Source organism: Euphorbia lathyris, chromosome 3, assembly GCF_963576675.1.
Source record: "Euphorbia lathyris chromosome 3, ddEupLath1.1, whole genome shotgun sequence".
NCBI classification, from domain to species: Eukaryota; Viridiplantae; Streptophyta; class Magnoliopsida; order Malpighiales; family Euphorbiaceae; genus Euphorbia; species Euphorbia lathyris.
The window spans coordinates 2,206,147-2,228,502 of NC_088912.1; the positions used below are offsets into that span (position 1 = coordinate 2,206,147).

The window sequence follows — 22,356 nt, forward strand, 5'->3', positions numbered from 1 at the left end:
GTAATTGTTCATGCGAACTTTATTGAACACTTAAACAAATTCTGATTTACATTTGGTTGTTGCCGTAATTAGAATATTCCGAATTTGATTAAGGTTTTCAGTCTTAGGCTGAAGGGTATAGATTGACTACAATTCAATTCCTTTAAACTGAATTAATTGATAATTTGTTACATCTTTCTAAACAAATCAAAGTTATAAGTTGTGTTTTCGCATAGTTTCAGTTCATACGCGTAATTTCTGTTCATGCGCAGTACTAGAAGTTCAGGCATTCAACCGGAATCACTTGATCCTGAAATTGAGAAGACGCTAAAGAAAAATAAAAATAATAAAAAGAAAATGAATAAAGAGACGCAAAATCAAGAGCCACAAGTAGTAGAAATGGTTAGAGAACGCCCTAGACTTATTGATTATGCTACACCAAGAGTTAACGGAGTTACCAATAGTGTAGTTAGACCCCAAATTAATGTACACCAGTTTGAGATAAAACCAGCATTAAGGGATAATAAATTTAGCTTCCATGTAGTGATTGCATCGTATAGTAAACATTAGGCTTATCCAAGTCAAATTGGATTTGTTGGACTTTAGTATTAGAGGTTAGAAGTTTTACCTTTTAACATTATTTTATTTTAATTTGTGATTTATTAGTTGCTACTCAAATAATTGCTCTGTTCCATCTCATACTATACTTGAACCACAAGAAGAATTTGGTTACATTGTTGTGATGATGATAACCATCTCATGTTCTCGGTTTCCATTGTGCTCAAATTAACTAGGTTGTAGTACGTAGTTTTCTGCCCGTAAACCAACATAAACAAAAAAACTTTTGGTTGGTGAATGCTAACCATAATATAAAATTTTAGTAATAGAAAGTGGAATTGACTGAGTTTGTTAATGGGTAGATTCGATTTTCAGAAAGCTTCAAGCAAGGGGAACATATTCATGTTGCAGTTGTCACATATCAACAACCTCCTCTATTGCACTTAGATCTCTCTCCCTGATTTGTACATTTTAGTTTTTCTTCCACTACTATTTTATTGCCCCTTCTCCACTTTGTAACATAATATATCTCTCTCTCCACATCACGACACCTGATAGTAAACATTAAAATATCATATTTTTGGACAAGATGACTCACCTGAGGTCATAAATATACAAGAGGTTCCATATTTTGGCCCCTTATGTTTTGTTTACGCATTAGCATGTCAACAAACTACTAGTCAATTATTTGAATTTTTTTGTAAATTTGATTCTTTATAAATAAGGTGATGTTGTTTGTATATATTTATCATATTAATTCTCTACATATAATTTTGGAGATGATGTGGAGATGATATGGACATGACATGTCCAATTAATGACCTTATACAAAGTCCACAATATTATTCCACTTAGTATTCTATTGATTTTTTCTAGAAAGAGTTTTGGTGAAATTTAATATAAATAAGAGGTCTTAGTGACAACAACAACAACAACAACAAAGCCTTAGTCCCGAAATGATTCGGGGTCGGCTAACATGAACCATCATATAAAACCGTGAAAATCAAGTCGTGTCAGCGACACAGATTCGCTCCCTCCACTCCGTCCTATCCACTACCATATTTTCCTCAATTCCCAATAAACTCATATCACTCTCGATCACCCTCCTCCAAGTTTGCTTAGGTCTTCCCCTACCCCTCACCACTACACCCCTTTGCCACTCTTCGGTTCTCCTAACCGGCGCATCAAGCGCTCTACGTCTCACATGGCCAAACCACCTTAGTCGGTTTTCTCTCATTTTATTCTCAATAGATGTGACCCCTACTTTTGTCCTAATTATTTCATTACGCACCCGGTCCTTTCTCGTGTGACCACACATCCATCTCAACATACGCATCTCCGCCACCGACATCTTATGGATGTGGCAGTGTTTCACTGCCCAACACTCCGTACCATATAACAATGCTGGTCTAATTGCCGTCCGGTAGAATTTTCCCTTCAATCTATTAGTGACACGAATTAAAATTTTGTGGTCATGGAGAAACAAACTCCTTTCTTGGGGTACTCTATGTGTTTTAAACTATATATATATATGTGAGAAGGAAAACACTTCTCAAATGGATTCTTGGTTAAATTGATAATGCATAATAAGTATAGTGCCAACAACAAAATAATTGCCACCTTGATCATGACAAAGTTCTTGATTATCTATTTGAGTGCCCGAATGGTCATACTCTATATTTGTCCTGCAAGGATAGAGTACACAACTCTTGTCCTACCTACCATGGAGAGATCCGAAATATAAGAGGTTTGGCTTTGGAGAAAGTTGTAGAATCACTAGAACTTCCATGCAAATGCCAACTTATTGGTTGTGAAATATTAACCATTAGAAGAATTGCAAATATTGTTGGTACAACTGCCTGTATGCAGGGGCTGAATGTACATCACTTGTGATGCCCATCTCCTTGTAATGCATCTCAAGCATGACCACAACGTTTATATGCATGATGGTTGTACCTTCAATCATAGATATGGCAAATCCAAACGGCAAAAAATTGATTATGCTACATGGATGTTAACTGTAAGATTATTCTTTTTCAACTCAAGTTAACTGTAGGATGTGCAGCCCCAGTGCCACTTTAACTCTAAGCTCATTTTTTGCTCAATCAGTCCTTGAATTTGAAAAGGGTATGATTAACAACATTACAATTAAGATTCATGCAGTTACTGGTATAATGCTGATGTAAATATGTAAATAACATTTTGAAATTGTGTGGGGTATCTAGAAAAATAATAATTTAGAATAACTAACCATATAAAAGTTATCTTATATAATAAATTTTACAAATTTTGAATTATCAAATCCCAAAATCACTTTCTTTTCCTATATAATGTTTGAAGTATTTAATTAATTTTTTTTTTGAAGAAATATATAAAAGAGAAAGGCCGTATTTAGAGGTTTGACGAATTAGCCTTTTTTAATTACGTTATTTCTATATAAATGACATTTTTTCCCTAACTATTTCTTTGTTTGTAATTTCACTTTTGGGATATTAATGCTTTGAATATGCTTAGTTAATAGCCTGGTGTAATGCATGATTTAAAACAAATGTTATGCATGTTGTTAAACAGGGATAAGAGTAGTCTAATACTATGTAAAACAATATGCACATGCCTTCATTTTATCTTTTCCATTCATGTCCAGGCCTTCAAATAGCCTCCCACTTTGGTAGGACGAAACCTTCTCAATTAAGAAGAGGGGTATTAATGTACCAAAATTAATTAAACAAGCATCATAACATGGACTGGAACAATAGAAATATCAAAATTACTCTACAAGTGGCACCACTCATAGGGTTCCACCACACTATTACAACATCCCTCCTTGCTCTTTGTCCCTCATGCACCATCCCTACAGTGGCCAGCTTACTCCTTATGACAAGCTCTTCCCAAAGGCAGATTCATCGATTACATGCTTATTGGCCTATAATAATGCAATTTATTGTGCGGAATTAATGAAAGATAAAATAATAAACAATCGAAAAACACATATTTACGTGGTTCACCAACGTTGTGTTGGTTAGTCCACGGGCATAAGGAGAATAGTATTATTAGGAGGCAAAAAATCGGATTACAATGATTAGGTTTACATAATGAGCTATTTATAATACCCAATCTAACCTAATCCCACTAGGAACCCATGATCCTAATCCCACTAGGAACCCATGATCCCAATCCCACTAGGAACCCATGATCCTAATCCAACTAGGAATCTGAAACCCAATACTACTCCGAATAGGAAACCCATGATTCAACGCATTATGACAAATCTCCACCTTGACTTGAATCCTCTTGAAAACATAACAGATGCACCCATGACAGTGCCAGATGAACAGACTTCTCCCTCTGCCTCAAAGTCGCCCCCACAGGGCAACTAATAATCTCTGACGTTTACCAAGTCCAAACAGTGTTGAAACTTGCTATGTGGAACAGGCTTGGTAAACATTTTAGCCGGATTGTCAGCAGTGCCTATCTTCTTCACCTTGACCCTCTTCTCACTTCTCAGAAAATGATACCTCACATCTATATGCTTGGTCCTCTCATGATGAACCTGATCCTTGGCTAAACAGATTGCACTCAAGTTGTCACAATACACTGTAGCCTGATCCTGATGTAGACCAAGATCACTAACCAGTCCTTTAAGCCAAATCCCCTCCTTAGCAGCTTTAGTCAGTGCCATATACTATGCTTCCATAGTAGACAAACTCACTGTAGGCTGCAAAGTAGCTTTCCAACTGACCACTGAACCGCCAAGAGTGAAAACATAACCAGTCATAGATCTTCTACTGTCAACATCTCTAGCATAATCAGAATCTGAAAAACCTGACACCCAACACTCTGTATCACGTCCATAAATGAGACCAACGTCAGATGTACCTTTTAGGTACCAAAAGATCCTCTTCACAGCTTGCCAATGCTCCTTGCTAACAACACTAACAGACTGTGCAAGATCAGGTCTAGTGCAGACCATTGCATACATCAAGCTTCCTACTGCACTAGCATAGGGAACTCGAGACATGTACTCATTCTCTTCAGCAAACTTAGGTGCAAAAGCTATAGACAGATGTGCACTTGCAGCACTAGGAGTATTTGTGGATTTTGCGGTAGACATGCAAAATCTTGACAAGATCTTCTGAATATAGCCTTTCTGTGACAGAAAAAGTTTCCTTTTGCTTCTGTCCCTGTAAATCTCTATTCCCAGAATTTTCCGAGCTGAACCCAAATCTTTCATCTCGAACTCTGCGCTGAGAAGACCCTTCAACTTCTGAATGTCGTGCTTCTTCCTTGCAGCTATCAACATGTCATCTACATACAACACCAGATAGATAAAAGACTCCTCTTCCAATTTATTGTAATAGACACAACAATCATATGGGCTCTTGGTGTAGCCCAGCTGCATCATGTAGCTGTCAAACCTCTTATACCACTGGTTGGAGACTGCTTAAGTCCATACAAGACTTCTTCAACTTGCAAACATAATTCTCCTTCCCAGGAATCTGGAAACCATCTGGTTGGGTCATGTAGATCTCTTCCTCCAAATCTCCATGCAGAAAGGTTGTCTTTACATCAAGTTGCCTAAGCTCCATCCTGATGTGCAACTATAGCTAGCAACACTCTAATAGAGGTGTGTCTGACTACTGGTGAGAATATCTCATTATAATCCACTCCCTCTCTTTGATTGAAACCTCTAGCAACAACTCTAGCCTTATACTTGACTCCCTCTACAGGTGATATCCCTTCCTTCATCTTGAGAACCCACTTGCAAGTAATAATCTTTCTCCCTGGAGGTGGTATGACTAAATCCCATATTTGATTCTTATGAAGGGATTCCATCTCATCTCCCATAGCAGCAAGCCATTTCTCAGAATCGTTGCCTGAAACAGCTTCTTGGTAAGTTGATGGTTCACGAGTGTCCACCTCTTCAGCAACCTGTAGTGCATAGCCCACCATGTCCTCATACCTCTTAGGTGGCCTAACTCCAACCCTCCTTGGTCGATCTTGAGCTAAGCTACAATGTGTAGCTTCAGATGGTTGAGAAACTGATGGTGTAGACTCTGGTAGCACTATTTATGCTTCTAACTCTTGTTCCTTCAAGCCACTCTCACTCTGTATGACCTGAAACTCCACCTGTTTATCAATGCTATTAGTTTAAGTTGCAGTTGTAGGCTTCACAATAGGTCTAAGCACAGATTTTTCGTCAAAGACTACATTTCTGCTCAAAATGACCCTTTTCTCTGATGGAGACCAGATCCTGACGCCTTTAACTCCATCTCCATAGCCTATGAACACTCCCTTCTTGGCTCTTGGCTCTAGCTTACCCTCATTAACATGATAGTAAACTGTGCACCTAAAAGCTTTCAAATTTGAGTAATCAGCAACCTTTCCTGACCACATTTCTGTAGGCGTCTTGAGTTGTATGCCGGTGTGTGGTCCGCGGTTAATCAGATAACATGATGTGTTCACCGCTTCAGCCCAGAATCTTCTTTCTAACCCAGCGTTAGAGAGCATGCACCTCACTCTCTCCAGTAATGTCTAGTTCATTCGTTCAGCTACACCATTCTGTTGTAGTGTATTCCTGACTGTGTGATGCTGCGCAATCCCTTCATCCTTACAGAACTGATCAAACTCAGACGAACAGAATTGCACACCATTATCAGTTCACAGCCTCTTTATCTTCTTTCCTGTTTGGTTTTCCACCAATGCTTTCCACTGCTTGCAATTCTTGAAAGCTTCACTTTTATGCTTCATCATGATGACCCAAGTCATCCTTGAATAATCATCAATCAGAGACATAAAATATCTGTGACCTCCCAAAGACTCAACTCGAGATGGACCCTAATAATCAGAGTGGATGTAATCAAGTGTGTCTTTTGTTATGTGAATAGCTTTGGGAAACTTTCTGCGACGTAGTTTCCCAAAGACACAGTGTTTACAAAGCTCTAGACTATTGACCTTATGACCATAAAAAAAAATCATCCTTTGATAGAATCTGCATCCCTCTTTCTCCCATATGACCAAGTCTCATATGCCATATCTTTGTCATATCCTCCTGGTTAATCTCTGACGATGCAGCATTAGCTGAACTTGTAACAGTGGAACCTTATAAGAAATACAAAGTACCATACTTCACACCTTTCAGAATCACATCAGAACCTTTATAGACATGTAGAAATCCATCTTTTCCTGACCAACTGAGAGCCCTACTGTCTAACAGACTCAGAGATATCAGATTCTTCATCATCCATGGAACATGCCTGACTTCGTTCAACGTGCAGAACTTACCATCATGTGTCCTCAACTTGATCGAGCCTATTCCAACTTCTTTGCAGACATGACTATTAGCCATTGAAATCCTACCTCCATCTACCTGCTTATAAGTTGAAAACCACTCTCTCCTTGGACAAATATGGTAAGATGCTCCAGAATCAAGAACCCACACATCATAGTGATGAGTGTGTCCATCAGCAACTAGAGCAATATCATTTTCAGAGCTGTTGTCGCCATCTGCTACAACAGCAGAACCTGGTTGATTTTCTGATTTCATCTTCTTCTTTGGACAATCAGTTTTCCAATGTCCTTTCTCCTTACAGTAATTATAGGGGTCGTCTGGCTTGGGACCCTTTGAGAACGGCTTCTTAGACTACTTCTTTCCACCATTTACCTTTCCCTTACTGCCGCTGGCAACCAGTCCAGAGGCCTGATTATTTGCACCTGTATTGCTCGCTTTATAGCGCAACTCTCTACTATGAAGAGATGACCTAACTTCTTTCAGAGTCACATATGAACAATAAATGATTGAACAAAATTCTCATATGAAAGCGGTAAACACACCAACAGAATTAAAGCAGCATCTTCATCTTCAATTTTCACACCAATATTACGTAATTCTAGTAATAATGTGTTCAATTGATCTAAATGATCCCTGAGTTGCATACCTTCCTGCATTCGCAGGCCAAACAGACATTGTTTCAGAAGAAGTTTGTTCGTTAAAGATTTCGTCGTATATAAGCTCTCTAACTTCATCCACAGACCGGCAGCAGTCTCTTCGTCTGAGACCTCAATGATGACATCATCTGCGAGGCACAACATAATTGTTGAATGTGCCTTTTCTTCCAGAATTGCCATCTCAGCAGTGACTTCTCCCATTGCCTTCTTCAACGGTGTCCACAGACCTTGTTGTTTTAACAAAGCCCGTATCTTGATCTACCATAGACTGAAACTATTTCTCCCAGTAAACTTTTCGATTTTCATGTTCATCACGCACATTTTTCTCTCCAGAAAACAAACCCCCGATCGGAAACCGAAAGCTCTGATACCAGTTTGTTGTGCGGAATTAATGAAAGATAAAATAATAAACAATAAAACACAGATTTACGTGGTTCACCAACGTTGTGTTGGCTAGTCCACGGGAAAAAAGAGAATAGTATTATTAGGACCCAATCTAATTAGGTTTACAATAATTAGGTTTAGATAATGCGGTATTTATAATACCCAATCTAACCTAATCCCACTAGGAACCCATGATCCCAATCCCACTAGGAACCCATGATCCTAATCCAACTAGGAATCCGAAACCCAATACTACTCCGAATAGGAAGCCCATGATTCAAGGAATTACGACACAATTCATACCATAAGTCCATATTTAAGCACAAGTTGTTCTCTAGCTTTTATATGTAGAGTTCACTTTCATCAAAATCCCCCACACTTAAATAATGCTTGTCCTCAAGTATTGAAGTTACTTTATCATGGTTCGTTTTATGGACTATGAAAAATTAGTTTCATTGACTCTACTTACTAAGCACAATGTCGAATGGTCAACAAACATGTCTTATGCTCACTGTTGCAATATTAACCGGGATGTTATCAAATTTCAAGAGTTCCTACTTCTCTAGGTTCCCAAGGTTTTTCACAAACATTGTTTGTTCAAACTCATCTCTTAGTTATCCATGTTGAGGGAGCGGTTCTTACCGCCGGATTATGAGCAGTATATTTACAGCTCCTACAGGGGATGCTCTCAAGGGACCCGAAGTGTCCATGAATATACCTCAGAGTTCTTGAGGCTTTCGGCAAGGGCCAACTTTTTAGAAACTGAAAGCCAAAAGACCTCTAGGTATCTAGAAGGGTTGAGATACAACATCCAGGATCGTATTGGCACACAGATGGTGGTTCGGGTACAAGATGCTAGGAATTTAGCCTTCAAGGCTGAATCCCAACTAGCCGGGAGATCCAGGAGATCCGCCACTGCTGAGTGTATGCCTAGAGGAGGAGGCAATATGAAGTCCTATGACAAAGGCAAACAGGTGGCGAGTGCCAGTGGGGCCAAGTTCAGCAACGCTGGAAGAGGATCTGGAGGAGATACTAGGCCTTACAAGGAGGTACCCATACCACCTAAGAACAACAACCCATACGCCAGGCCAACCCCTTTTAAATGTTTCAGGTGCAATGAGCCAAGCCATAGGTCCAACGAGTGTCCTAGGCGGAAGAGCACCAACATGGTGGAAAGATATGAAGATGATTATGAAGAGGGGGATGAAGTGTTTTGTGAACCCTTAGGGGAATACGATGACGAGGCGGATGAGGAAAGACACACCATTCATGTGATACGGTGGTTATTAGTCTCCAGCCGGGTAGAGGGCGATCAGAGGCACCAACTATTCAGGACTCGCTGTCTTGTGAACAGTGGGCGATGCAACGTAATAATTGATAGTGGTAGCCAGGAGAACATTGTGAGCAGCAACGCCGTTCGAAAATTCGGGTTGTTGGCGGAGGCGCATCCTGACCCCTACAGAGTTGGATGGATCAAGGATGTGGGTGAACTCAGAGTGACCCAAAAGTGTAAGGTCCCTATTGAGATCGGTGAGTATAGGGATGAAGTCTGTTGTGACGTGGTCGATATGGATGCCTGCCACTTATTATTGGGCAGACCATGGCAATCTGATAACGACGCCAACCATGCCGGAAGAAGGAACACTTACAGATTTATGAAGGATGGGGTGAAGTTCGTACTTACGCCAATGATGAGAGAACCAAAGGCCGATGAGAAGTCTACCTTGGTGGTCTGCCCCACACACAAATCGTTTGTTAGCGAATGTGAGGAGAGCCAGATGGTGTATGTTGTAATGGTGAAGGCGAATCACGAATCATCCCAAAGGGGCTAAAGGGAGATGCCGAATGAAGTGACCCGCCTACTTGGCGAATATCAAGATATGTTCCCTGAAGGGCTGCCAAGTGGGTTACCACCTTTGAGGGACATCCAACATCATGTCGATCTTGTGCTTGGGGCTAGTTTACCAAGCCTCCCACATTATCGAATGAGCCCAAAGGACAATGACATCATTAGACAGAAAGTGTAGGAACTCATCGAGATGGGATACGTTAGGGAGAGCATGAGTCCTTGCGCCGTTCCAGCTTTACTTACACCCAATAAGGATGGGTCTTGGCGGATGTGTGTTGACGGCAGAGCCATTAACAAGATCACCATCAAGTACAAGTTCCCAATCCCAAGGTTGGATGATATGCTGGATCAGCTTGGCGGATCCAAAGTCTTCTCCAAGATTGACCTCAGGAGTGGCTATCATCAAATAAGGGTTCGGGCTGGGGATGAGTGGAAGACTGCTTTAAAGACCAGAGATGGATTTGTACGAGTGGTTAGTAATGCCATTCGAGATGACTAACGCCCCCAGTACATTTATGAGGCTGATGAATCAGGTGCTCCGCCCGGTAATTGGAAAATTTGTATTTGTGTATTTTGATGATATTCTGATTCATAGCCAGACCTTGGCGGAACATGTGGAGCACTTGCGGACAATATTTGACTTTTTAAGGAAACACCGGCTATACGCCAACACTAAGAAGTGTGATTTTATCATGGAGAGCCTGGTTTTCCTTGGGTTCATGGTCAGTGGTGATGGAGTCGAAGTTGATGGGGAGAAGGTAAGAGCTATCCGAGAATGGCCTACTCCGAGGAACGTGGGGGACATCAGGAGTTTTCATGGGCTAGCAACCTTTTATCGGTGATTCATTAAAAACTTCAGTTCCATAGTCTTCCCATTGACGGAATGTTTGAAGAAGGGAAGGGGGTTCGAGTGGGTGGATGCCCAAGAGGAAAGCTTCGCCCTGATCAAGGAAAAGTTGAGTACAGTGTCCGTGCTGGCATATCCCAATTTTGATAAACTGTTCGAAGTTGAATGTGATGCCAGTGGAGTTGGGATTGGTGGTGTCTTGATGCAAGAAAAGAGGCCCATCGCGTATTTCAGTTAAAAGCTCTGTGAGGCAAGGCAAAAGTGGGCCACGTATGATCAGGAATTCTATGTTGTAGTTAGGGCGTTAAAAGTATGGGAGCATTACTTGGTGGGGAAGGAAATCATCCTCTACACTGACCACCAAGCCCTCAAGTATCTGGGGAGTCAGAAGCAACTTCGGAGCTCCATGCATGCCCGATGGTCCGCCTTCATAGATAAGTTCCCCTATAAACTTGTCCATAAGGCTGGAAAACAGAACAAGGTGGCGGATGCCCTGAGCCGAAGGGTGTCACTACTAAAGACAGTAAACCTGGAGGTCGAGTGTTTTGAACACATCCGGGGACAATACAGGGTGGATCCAGATTTTGGCGGTATTTGGGAAAAGTGCCAGCACCAGCATAGAGATGGGGCGTATCACTTGATGGACGAGTATCTTATGAGGGGAAACCAACTTTGTTTACCATGCACTTCCATCCGTGAGAAGGTGGTGCGAGATCTCCATGGCGACTGTCTGGGAGGACATTTTGGGCGGGAAAAAACGTATGAAGCAGTGAGTTCCCGTTATTTTTGGCCTAAGATGAGAAGAGACGTAGCCTACTTAGTGGAACGATGCTATATCTGCCAAACCGCCAAGGGAAACCCGACAAACGTCGGCTTGCATCTACCCGTGCCCGTGCCAGAAACTATATGGGAGGATCTATCCATGGATTTTATCCTAGGACTGCCCAAGAGTCAAAGAGGCGTGGATTCCATCTTTGTCGTGGTTGACAGGTTTTAAAAAATGGCGCATTTCATACCATGCTGAAAGTCCAACGATGCCTCCGCGATTGCCAAGCTATTCTTCAAAGAAATAGTCAGGATACATGGCGTACCGAAGAGTATTGTATCAGATCAAGATACGAAGTTCCTAAGTCATTTTTGGCGGACGTTGTGGACTCTTTTTGATACGTCTCTGAAGTTTAGTACCACCGCCCACCCTCAGACAGACGAGCAGATAGAGGTGGTCAACCGAACATTGGGAAACTTACTACGCAGCAAATGTAAGGACAAGCCCAAGATGTGGGATGTGGTTTTAGCCCAGGCTGAGTTCGCCTACAACGGATCGGTACATTCGGTCACCGGGAAATCCCCATTTGAGGTGGTATATACGAAGATTCCAAACCATACTCTTGATGTAGCACACCTTCCTAAAGGAAATGCGACCACTACCCAGTTGGCCAAGGACTATGTACAGATGCACCAAGAGGTGAAAGACACTCTAGAGGAGTGAAACCAGAAGTTAAAGGCTAAGGCGGATGAGCACCGCAGGGACTTACAATTTGAAGTTGGGGATGAGGTTATGGTCTACTTGGGCAAAGAAAGACTAGCAAGCGCCCCAAGCAGTAAGCTTCGACCTAGGAAATACGGGCCTTATAAAGTCACCAAGAAGGTCAATGCCAATGCTTATCATATCACGTTGCCAAATTGGCTTGGTAAAATGTCACCAGCTTTCAACGTCCGTGACTTTAGCCCGTGGAAGCCGGATGGTCCTTTGGAGCTTGACAAGAATACACCAAAGAAGGAGAGAATGATGCGGACATCCTAGCTAGAGCCGGCGGATCCTAGGCGAGTCGGATCCTAGACGCATCCTGGCGGATCCTAGGGGGGGAACTAGAGTTGGCGGATCACTGGGGCGTACGAGAGGGAGGATCCTCAAGCTACTCCTGGGCGAATCTACAGGTTTACTTCCTCCCGAAGGAATTCACTAACAACCCTGACACTCTGTACCTGTACCTTTGTACTAATTGTCGGGGCGTATTACCTATTTTACCCTTTTGTTGATAACCTTATTGTAACCCTAGTAGGGGTAGTCCTTGTCCTTTTGTTATCCTAAGGGGGATGTATTTAAACCCCATTTTGTAAGGATGAGGCAACTTTTATCAATCAAAATCATTCTCTTTGAAAACAAAGGTTTATACCTTGTTATATTGGGATTCACTCCTTCTAGTTTAGCTAGAGAGGAACCTCTTTGTTGGTTTACGATTAAAACCTTCATTTATTGCTTTCAATCTGTATCAGTACATGTAGGAATTATCCGATCGTACTAACTCGTATTCAGGTGAATTATCAATGAAAAGCTTATCCAATTGTGTTATTAGATAATTGCAAATTCTATGCATTAAGGGTAAATTACAAAATTCGCCCAATAGAAAGACCCATTACATATTTAGACTCATTCCACTACCTCTTACATATTCAGGTCCATTTTTAAAACCGATTAGGATATGGCTAGTTGCATGCGAATGGGTATTATACCACAGGTAAGGAGTATGAGCTCAAAAAAATTACTAGTGACCGGTGTGAGAATATCACGGGTATCGATTATTCAGTGGTCCCGTCCTTCATATTCTCTCTCATAGTGGTCATTGTTAATTTGGTTCTATATAACTTGATATAGTGGTCATTGTTAATTTTATTTTATATATAAGAAACCCTAAATCTGTCTTACTTCACCGGCAGCCACCTTCAAAATTCTCTCTTCTATGTGTCTAGCTAGGAGATTGGGAATAAACAGGAGGAGAAGAAACTCGATTCTCGTGACATGCTAAGCATAATCAGACAAGGTTTGTGTCTTCTTTCTCTTTTTATTTGATTTTCTTCCAGCTGTTTGTTGAAGATAATTTGAAGGGCTGTTGTGAAAAGATGAGATAATAAAATTTAGGGTTAGGGTTATTAGGTAATTCATTGTGAAGTTTTGATTTAATACAATTATTGTGAATTAGAAATTTCCTTAGTCTTTTAGGTTAGTAGGTAATATATGGACGGATCCAAACCCTATGTTGAGAAGAAGCAATTCAGATTCCAGTTTTTTCGATTCACTAGTGTCAACTTCTTCTTCATTTGAAACTCCTTTTGTCGTAATAATTTTTCACAGATGCTGGATAGGTAAAATCTTATTTAGATTTTTTTAGATGGTGCAGGCAGTGCAGGAACTGTTTTTCCAGATCTATTTGTTATATTAATTTGTTATATGGGTTGGTTTAGTGCACTTCTTTTAACATTATCAAATGAGATTTTTTCTAAATTTTTTTAAATCAATGGAGTAATATTATGTCTCTCTGGAAAGGTGGACAAGGTTTGTGTCTTCTTTCTCTTTTTATTTGATTTTCTTCTAGTTGTTTGTTGAAGATAATTTGAAGGGCTGTTGTGAAAAGATGACGGTTATTAGGTAATTCATTGTGAAGTTTTGAATTAATACAATTATTGTGACTTAGAAATTTCCTTAGTCTTTTAGGTTATGAGGTAACAAGAAGCAATTCAGATTCTAGTTTTTCCGATTCACTAGTGTCAACTTCTTCTTCATTTGAAACTCCTTTTGTCGTAGTAATTTTTCACAGATGCTGGATAGGTAAAATCTTATTTAGATTGTTTTTCTTAGATGGTGCAGGCAGTGTAGGAACTGTTTTTCCAGATCTATTTCTTCATTCGAATTTGATTGTTTACATTAATTGCAAGTCTCTAAATGCTGGGTGACTTGCTGTTATTGGTAGGATGAGATAATTGAAAACAATGATTTGATGATAGAAAGTAAGAAAATGAGTTGGTAGGATTGAAAGCACAATTGATGTTCTTGGGTATTTCTCTATTTAACACCCTTTTTATATGCAAAAGCGGGCACCACACTGTTAAATTAATAAAAAGCTAAATTATATTAATTTGTTATATGGGTTGGTTTAGTGGACTTCTTTTAACATTATCAAATGAGATTTTTTCTAAATATTTTTAAATCAATGGAGTAATATTATGCCTTTGTGGAAAGGTGGACAAATGAGAAATAGCAAAAAAAAAAAAAAAAAAAAATTGAAGTTGCTAGGAAATGATTTAACTTCTTTAACTTCAGATTATATATTACTTCACACACATATGGTTCAAAATGTGATTTTCTTTTTCATATATTAACTAAGACCATTAATAAAATGGACAAGTTTTCGTTCATCTTTGATTCCCACATATTATAGGCTAATAAAATGGTAGATTCCCACACAGACAGTTTTGTCTTTCTCTAATCACTATGTTGTTTCCCAATCAGCAGTGCCAATAAGGAATTGCAAATTTTGCGGCACAATAAGTGGATCTTGATTCAGTAATGGCAAACAGAATTCTAATCATAAATTGGATTAACTAACTAATTAATCATTATGTGCAAAAAGCATCAAGAGGCGTGATATTTCGTTGTTTGGTGCACTAATCTTATATTTAGACATATTGAGCCCCTGACTTTTCATTGTTTAGCGCATTAAGCCTTCGATCCTTCATTTAAGCACATTCGGTCCTTGATCTTTCATATTGGGTGTATTAGGTCATTCCGTAAATCAATTCATATATAGGTGTATTAATGGTCTGTTGGCTTATGTTTATATAACCACAACGTTTAGCATTTTCTCTGGACACTACAACATTTTTTAGCTTTTCAAGAAAAGCTCTTTTTTTGAGAGCTTAATGCACCAAACAATGAAAGATTAGGGGCTCAATGAGTCTAGATGAAAATCGATGGCTTAATGCAGCAAACAATGAAAGATCAGTGTACTCTGTCTAATTCATTCATTAATCTCAACTCCATGTGCACTAAGTCTAACACTTTAGATGGAACAATAAAATTGATGTCTAGATTTTGCTTCCTGCATATTAAAGCTGCAATCCTCTTAATAACATTTCTTATCGAAGTTTATTATTAAACCACGTTAATCAAGTAGGTTGCAACATTGTTAGAAAACTGAATTAAATAGCGTCAAAAAAGTGTATGAGAAATTTCGAATGAAACTGAGAAATTGGATTATTTTATGTGCGACAAGATGAGAGAGAGATGCCTATGACAGCTAGTGCATAATGAAATTGGTAAAGCTATTCAATGTTCTTTATATACATAGAGAAAGAGGACATGTCTTCATCAACCACTGCTTATGGTTTAAAATTTCTTTTTTTTCATCAAATTCAGTGTTGGACTTGCTTTCCCTTTCCTTTAGAGATAGAGACAAGGAAGCAGGGTAAACTTTGTTTTCCTTTTTTTCTAAATCAAAACCGATGTAGATCGAAAGAGATCCAGAATGAATAGGGAAAATCTGAATAGATCTAGACAACTACGACGGTGGAGAATGGAAAAGAAACAAGAACAAATGATGATTTTTAAAGTAGTTAATTTTGTGCAGGAAAAGCAATGGTGGAGAAACACAAAGAAAATTCATGTCAAGATGTGAGTGCAGCAATAGATATATCTGGCACTCAAAAGAACAACAAAACATATTTTAGCATTGATTGCAAAACGTGGCCGGCAAAACCAATCCCTTCTGACACTAAGGATGATAAGATACTACCAGTAAGTTGAGGTTTAAATTATTAATATTTTATGTATTTAATTAATTATTTTTTCAAGAAATAGATAAAAGAAAAAAAAAACATATATTTTGTAAGTATTACAATTAAACTTAAGTGATGAAGGGAACATATAAGCTCTACTAATGTTCATCTTACTAGCCTCTATTTCAACAAATCTTCCTTGTCCAATGGCCACAATGTACCCTAAAACCCTTTGCAGAAATCTTAGTAGATATGAACAGATCAAAAACCTGAATAAATCAAAATTTAATGGCACTCTCCGGTTTATAAACCCCAACATGTTGAAGCGTCTTCACAACAATGATGTTGAAGATAATGTTCTTCTTGATCTTAAAAGACCTGCTTGGCTTATTTCCTCTTCTAATTTAATGTTAACCACTCTTTATTTCATTAATTGTTTATTACATTTTCTATTTTGTAAACATAACAGGGGAAATAATGCTGCAAAGATTCAATTTCCCACATGGAGTTGGAGTTGGAGTTGGACTTTGACTCATTACTGGGTTAGTTCTCCAAATTGCCTCTTTACTGTTTCAAAATTATAGTAGAAGACGATGTTGGAGAAGATGAGGGTATATTATGTAGTGCAAATAGGACAAAAGCAACGGAAGCCACAAATGTATTTGAATGTGGAACTGATGAAAGAAAGAGAGGTCTGAATTAAGCATATGCAGGTTTGGGCTTATTAGAACTAGTTCATTTTGAGTTTTGGTAATGCTAGCTGCTGCTGCTCTTCAATTTTTGTGCAACTGATGGAAGTGGTTCGAATTCTCTTAAAGTCTGCCAACAACAAAGCCTTAGTCCCGAAATGATTCGGGGTCGACTAAAATGGCCCGTCGTACAAAACCATGAACTACATACCAAATCAGAAGAAAAAAAATACATAATCTAATTAAATACGAGATAGAAGAAAAAAAAAATTGGAGTATTTCACTAGATCTTCTAGCACTCATACCAAATCAGAAGAAAAAAAATACATAATCTAGCATTGATTGCAGAATGTTTCCGGCGAAAACAATCCCTCCTCGGTGATGGTTGAGAACAGGGTAAAAGTGATGAAATTGTTGTCCTATGAATCAGTGGAGGAAATCTCAAAAACGGTTATATTTCTCTAAACCAGGAAAAACGTGAATTCAATTTCTTTGATCATTCATCTTCTTTTCTATAAATGTTTGGACAAACAGGATGCAGAGGAAATCGAGGGGGGAAATTTCAAATTGAAAAATCAAGGATAGAGGAGTGTGGAGAGTTAAGAGAAGAGCAAGACAGATTATTGAAAGAGAAACAAACTTACCACCAAGAGATCACTCAGCAAATATAAGAGTCGACATCCTTATGAAGTCTAAGTTGCCATGGACAAAGGAAGAGAGAAAAAAGAGAAAGAAAAGTTAATAAAGTGTTTAATAAAGTGTAAAGTTTTGTGGTTTTTGCTCATAAGTATTTGATAACTTTTTCATAATTCATCACACTTGAGGTTTATGTCAGTTGTGATTATGGGAATGGGAGAGCTAAGTTATGCAAGGGATGAACATAATTTGTATGGGGAAACAAATTGGATGAAGGAGATGTTTGTATCTTTGAGCCAGTTAATATGAAGGATGTCATTAAAGTTACCATATTTCTGGTACTTGAAGATGAGGTGCAACTAATACTCAAGTGAATCACCTTAGTTAAGCATGGTATTGATGTCTGACCTACAATACATCGTTCAGGTGCCAATTCTTTCGGGGATCAATGTTCATTAACTGATTATTTGTTTAGCAAGAATCTCTTTCCAAGTCGAAATTGCAAAGGAAAAAATAAAATATGATATTGATGTTACAAATATTTGCTTAGAAACTTCTTTTATGAGAAAATTTCCTTTGATGACTACGATTAATCAATGTATGAGATGTTCTGGTTGTTATCTTATATTTGAAATATATGAGATTTGTAGTCTTAATGAAATACATTACTTGTTACCTATATTGCACGGAATCTAAAACTAATATTGGGAAACCTTATTTTTATAAAAATTCGCTGGGAAACTTAATGGAAATAGAAAAGAAACCGAATAACGTTAATGAGAAAAGTTTATGTGCAATATAGGTTGTTACTAGCACATGTCCATTGAGCATTGACTAATAAAGTTCTACATGTACTTATTTTTTATAAATTGCTCATAGAATCTAGAAAGAAGAGCGATCTTCGACCTTTCCTATTGTTGGAGAATGGGTCTACTATTTCCCGATTCCATGTGAATGGTTCTATATGAACTTAATCTCTCTCTTCATTCTTCTTGAATTGTCCCCCTTAAAGGAGCAGGACCCCTAGAGTTGAGAGACGCAACGAACCAGCATAAAAAAATACTTAGAGTCCCATCTCTCTCTTGATTCTGAACATCAGAGTTGGTTTTTGAATAGGGAATGAGTATTGAAGGGCCTGATTAACAAGCTTGGTGATGAGGAGGATGTAGAGTCAGTGTTACAGGTTCTAGCAGCAAAACAACAGTTGAATCTCCTTATTGAACAGGAGGAAACTTTTTGGCGGCAGTGGGCGAAGGTGTTTTGTCACTCTTGCATTAAAGCACCACGAAAGTACAACCTTATTACGGCTCTTACCGATGACGAAAAGAGGGTGATTGAGGACCTAGGCGAGCTGAGTAATCATGTTCCTATTTATTTTCATACTTTATTTGCTCCGCCTTTTGTTTATTTTTCTGATACATTAAATGTTTTACCCCAATAAGTTAATTTTTTTTTTTGCTTAGAGTAGAAACAATATGTATGGATTCCCCATTAATTCAATAAAATTCTACATCATTTTTTCCATCTATCTTAGCTTGTAGAGCTTATGCAAGAGATTCTCTAATTTTAGTTTTTCGCCTGAATTCTTATAGTATTTTGAAGTCTGTATTTGGTTATCAGTCATGCTATTTTCTTTTTTACCTTGGTTTACAAATATTTCTTTTTCTGTTCAGTATGTTGGTAGTTTAGGAAATGGTGTTACATATTTTTGTTAGCAGCATAGAGTTTAAAGTTTAATTGACTTGTTCTCATGTTAAAAATTCCTCAATTTCTATTTGATTGTATATCTCAGAGTCTTGGTTATCATCTTTTCTCCTCATGTTTACCTTTTTAGATTAAAAATGAGAGTTTTAAGTTTGGTTACATACCTCCTGTTTGATTTACCAACAACAACATCACAGAGAAGGTAAACTAAATGGACCTGTTAATGGTAACAAAATGCTATTAAAAAAGGAACTCATAAACACGTCCTAATAATTACATGTACATAACATGTATTCATTTATTATTCTTTACTTTTACATCTTGCTACCACACCAGGTGGACTAAAACTTTCGACTAAAATGGAAAAACTTGTCGTCCACAGGTGTCTGTACTTGTAAACTATAACCAAAACTTTATTTCTGTCTTTCTAATATTTTCATTACTGGATATATTATTATTATTATGTCCATCAATGGGCTCAAACTCCGTTTCCGGGCTTATAAAAATGGGAGTAAGCATAATTGTAGTCCTGGTCGGGATAAAAAGCTTTTCTGAGTTCATTATATTTACGAAGATCAAAATTATGAATTTCCATAAGTTTCTCCTGCTTTGTCTTGAATCTGCACTGAAAATAGCCCTCAAATGAAGGCTCAATGGAGGTTCTCAGGAAGAACATATATGCAAGGCCAAAGTGAATAGAGGTTACAAAATAACAAATGGGTTCCATAACATCCCAGTTGAGTTCCCAAAATGTTAGCCTCATGAACCCAAGTGTTTGAACCATTAAGAACCCAAGTCCACAATATAGCTCTGCTCGAACTTGGGCTCGAGCCTTTTTGTCTATCATGGCCTTTTGTAGCTCCATTTCTTTCAATTGCTCTCTTTTTGAGTCATCAGGATATACTATTGATTAGGTAATTATGTTCTGAATTGATTTAGCCACCTGTCAAACATAGAAAATAAAATGTTTTAATGGGGGTAATCAAAATAGCACAATTTTATATTTGTTTGTTTGTTAGGAGGGAATCAAGTGCACCTAAGAGGATTGCATGAAAGCCACTTGCAGCCTTTTATTAGACGTGAGATAAGGACTAACTACAACATGTCATTCCAAAATTTAAAGAGGGACATTTCATTTGGAGTGAAATATTTCAAGCATAATTTAGTTTTTTATGTTGTCATTTTGTGGTCAAATTAACATGGTTTCTAATAATTGATGGCTTTTTCTGTTGAAACATGTTAGCTTCTAAGTTTAGTATATTTTTCGTCTCATAAAAATTAACTGTCAACTTATTTTAAGTAATCTATTAGTTCAGGGAAAATGTATTAAACTAGACTTAAATTTTTTTTGCAGAAGTATCAATTTAGACTTAGACATACAAAATAGCACTAATACAGGTTTAATGTTTAAAAGAGAGTACCGATTTAGGCTCGATAACGAAATGTGACACGTCATTCGTATTATTTCGTTAAGTTCTGGCTTCTCTCTCGATATACAATTGAAAGATCTTAACAGAATGATATGAATAACGGGTCACGTTTTGCTATCAAGATCTAAATTGGTACATTTTTTTAAATGTTGAGCATATATTGGTGTTGTTTTGTACATGATACTTAAATTTATACTTTCCTAAAAACCTTAAGGCTATTTTGATATCTTATCCCTAAAGGTGAAGAAAGAATTAATCCTAGTTCCTAATATTAGTACATATTATTTTGATCTAGTTTTAAAAAATAAATTTTATCTTTATCCAAAAAAATCCAGTTGTGCATGTATCAGTTTCCAAAAACATGTCATTATGTTGGTGGTTTTAAAACAGGTATCTGTGAAGAATCCCAACTACCGTGCTCTGCTTGCCCAATATTGAATGTCTAAGTAGAACCTATTATGCATGCCTACTTATTTTCTTCTCCGGCCATTCTCCGGCCGAACGAGCACTTATATGATTAATTGAATCACAAAATCCAATTGATATCACCGTTAAAATTAAAAACATCTAAATTAAAAATCGAAACAAAACAATAACCAGTTATACCTGCTCCGGGCGGAGGAACACAATACTCCCAAGAACGATCACATTTCCACACTGATCCAACGTCTTAGCAAACTCAACACCTTGGATTTCGTTTCCACACTCCTCAACACAGATCTGAACGAACTCATGATATTGAATTGAGGTTTCCCAAATCTTCCTAAGCTTCGATTTCAGCTTCTCCATCTGAGACAGCCTCAAGATTTTCCTGGCTTCTTCAACTGATATTCTGAAACAATTTAGATCTGTAGCCTCTGATTCCTTTGCTGGAGGCGAAAGAGCTAGTCCATCGAAGCAGATTCCATCTCCAGTGATGCTTTTGAGTCTCTCCTTCAGCTTCTCCCTGATAGGCATGGAAAGGAACTTAGGCAGCTGGTTAATTGATCTCCGGTGAAGGAAACCACAGAAAAATCCTCTCTCCGGCGGGTTGAGATACTCTTTGTGGATGTTTGATTTCGCTGCATTTGGGGGTATTGTGGGTTGTAATGAGGCAGGGGAAGAGATTGGAGAATGTTGAAGAGACACTGCAGTGTAACTTCCTGAGAGACGCTTTGTGAACAATTTACGAAGCCCCATTGATGAAGAAGAAGAAGCAGAGGGCTGAGTTTGAGAGCTTGAAACGTTTTTTGGATGAGCTGATGGAGAAAGACCGAGGCTGAGACGGTCTTTTATAAGGTAGAAATATGACATACAGCAGAGAATCTTTCATTTTCAATTTCAAGATAAATGTTTTTATTTTTTTTAGGGTCAGGTCAGAAGAATCAGACCGGTTATGACGTTATATTTCAACATCGCCTTTTTGTTCTTTAGCGATACCACTAAATTACTTTATTTTTATTGATTAGGGTTCAATTTTTTCAATTTTTAGATTGATGATTTATTTAATTTATACTTTGTTAAATTTGTAATATTTTTTGTTTTATTTATTGATTTTTACCAGATAATGATACCCTATGTAAAAGGACGGGTACGTGTAATTAAAAAATAAACGGATAAGGGTTTGAGATTTACACTATTGGCGAGTACTCTACCCGTTACCATCCCTAGTATGAATCTAGCCATGAAATGGAAAGTTACCATCATATAGTAGTATCTGATTGGGCGGTGTACTTCATGCGTAGTTATATTAATAGGGTTTGTAGATTAGGGATGACAATTGGTACTGTATTTGTGTGGGTA

The 22,356-nt window shown here is 38.1% G+C and overlaps 1 protein-coding gene and 1 long non-coding RNA gene across 2 annotated transcripts; one reads left to right on the forward strand and one right to left on the reverse strand.

Annotated features, from left to right (window-relative positions):
• Positions 1–13,272: 13,272 nt before the first annotated feature.
• LOC136224547 (uncharacterized) lies at positions 13,273–17,871 on the forward strand. Its single transcript, XR_010686484.1, has 3 exons — positions 13,273–13,384; positions 15,968–16,134; positions 16,585–17,871. It is a non-coding gene; the product is annotated as an uncharacterized lncRNA (long non-coding RNA).
• A 1,674-nt stretch (positions 17,872–19,545) lies between these two features.
• LOC136224646 (calcium uniporter protein 4, mitochondrial-like) lies at positions 19,546–21,799 on the reverse strand. Its single transcript, XM_066013040.1, has 2 exons — positions 21,181–21,799; positions 19,546–20,087 (listed from the first exon to the last, which is right to left on the reverse strand). The coding sequence occupies exons 1-2, from the start codon at positions 21,751–21,753 to the stop codon at positions 20,055–20,057; spliced, it is 606 nt and encodes a 201-aa protein (XP_065869112.1). The 5' UTR covers positions 21,754–21,799; the 3' UTR covers positions 19,546–20,054.
• Positions 21,800–22,356: the final 557 nt, after the last annotated feature.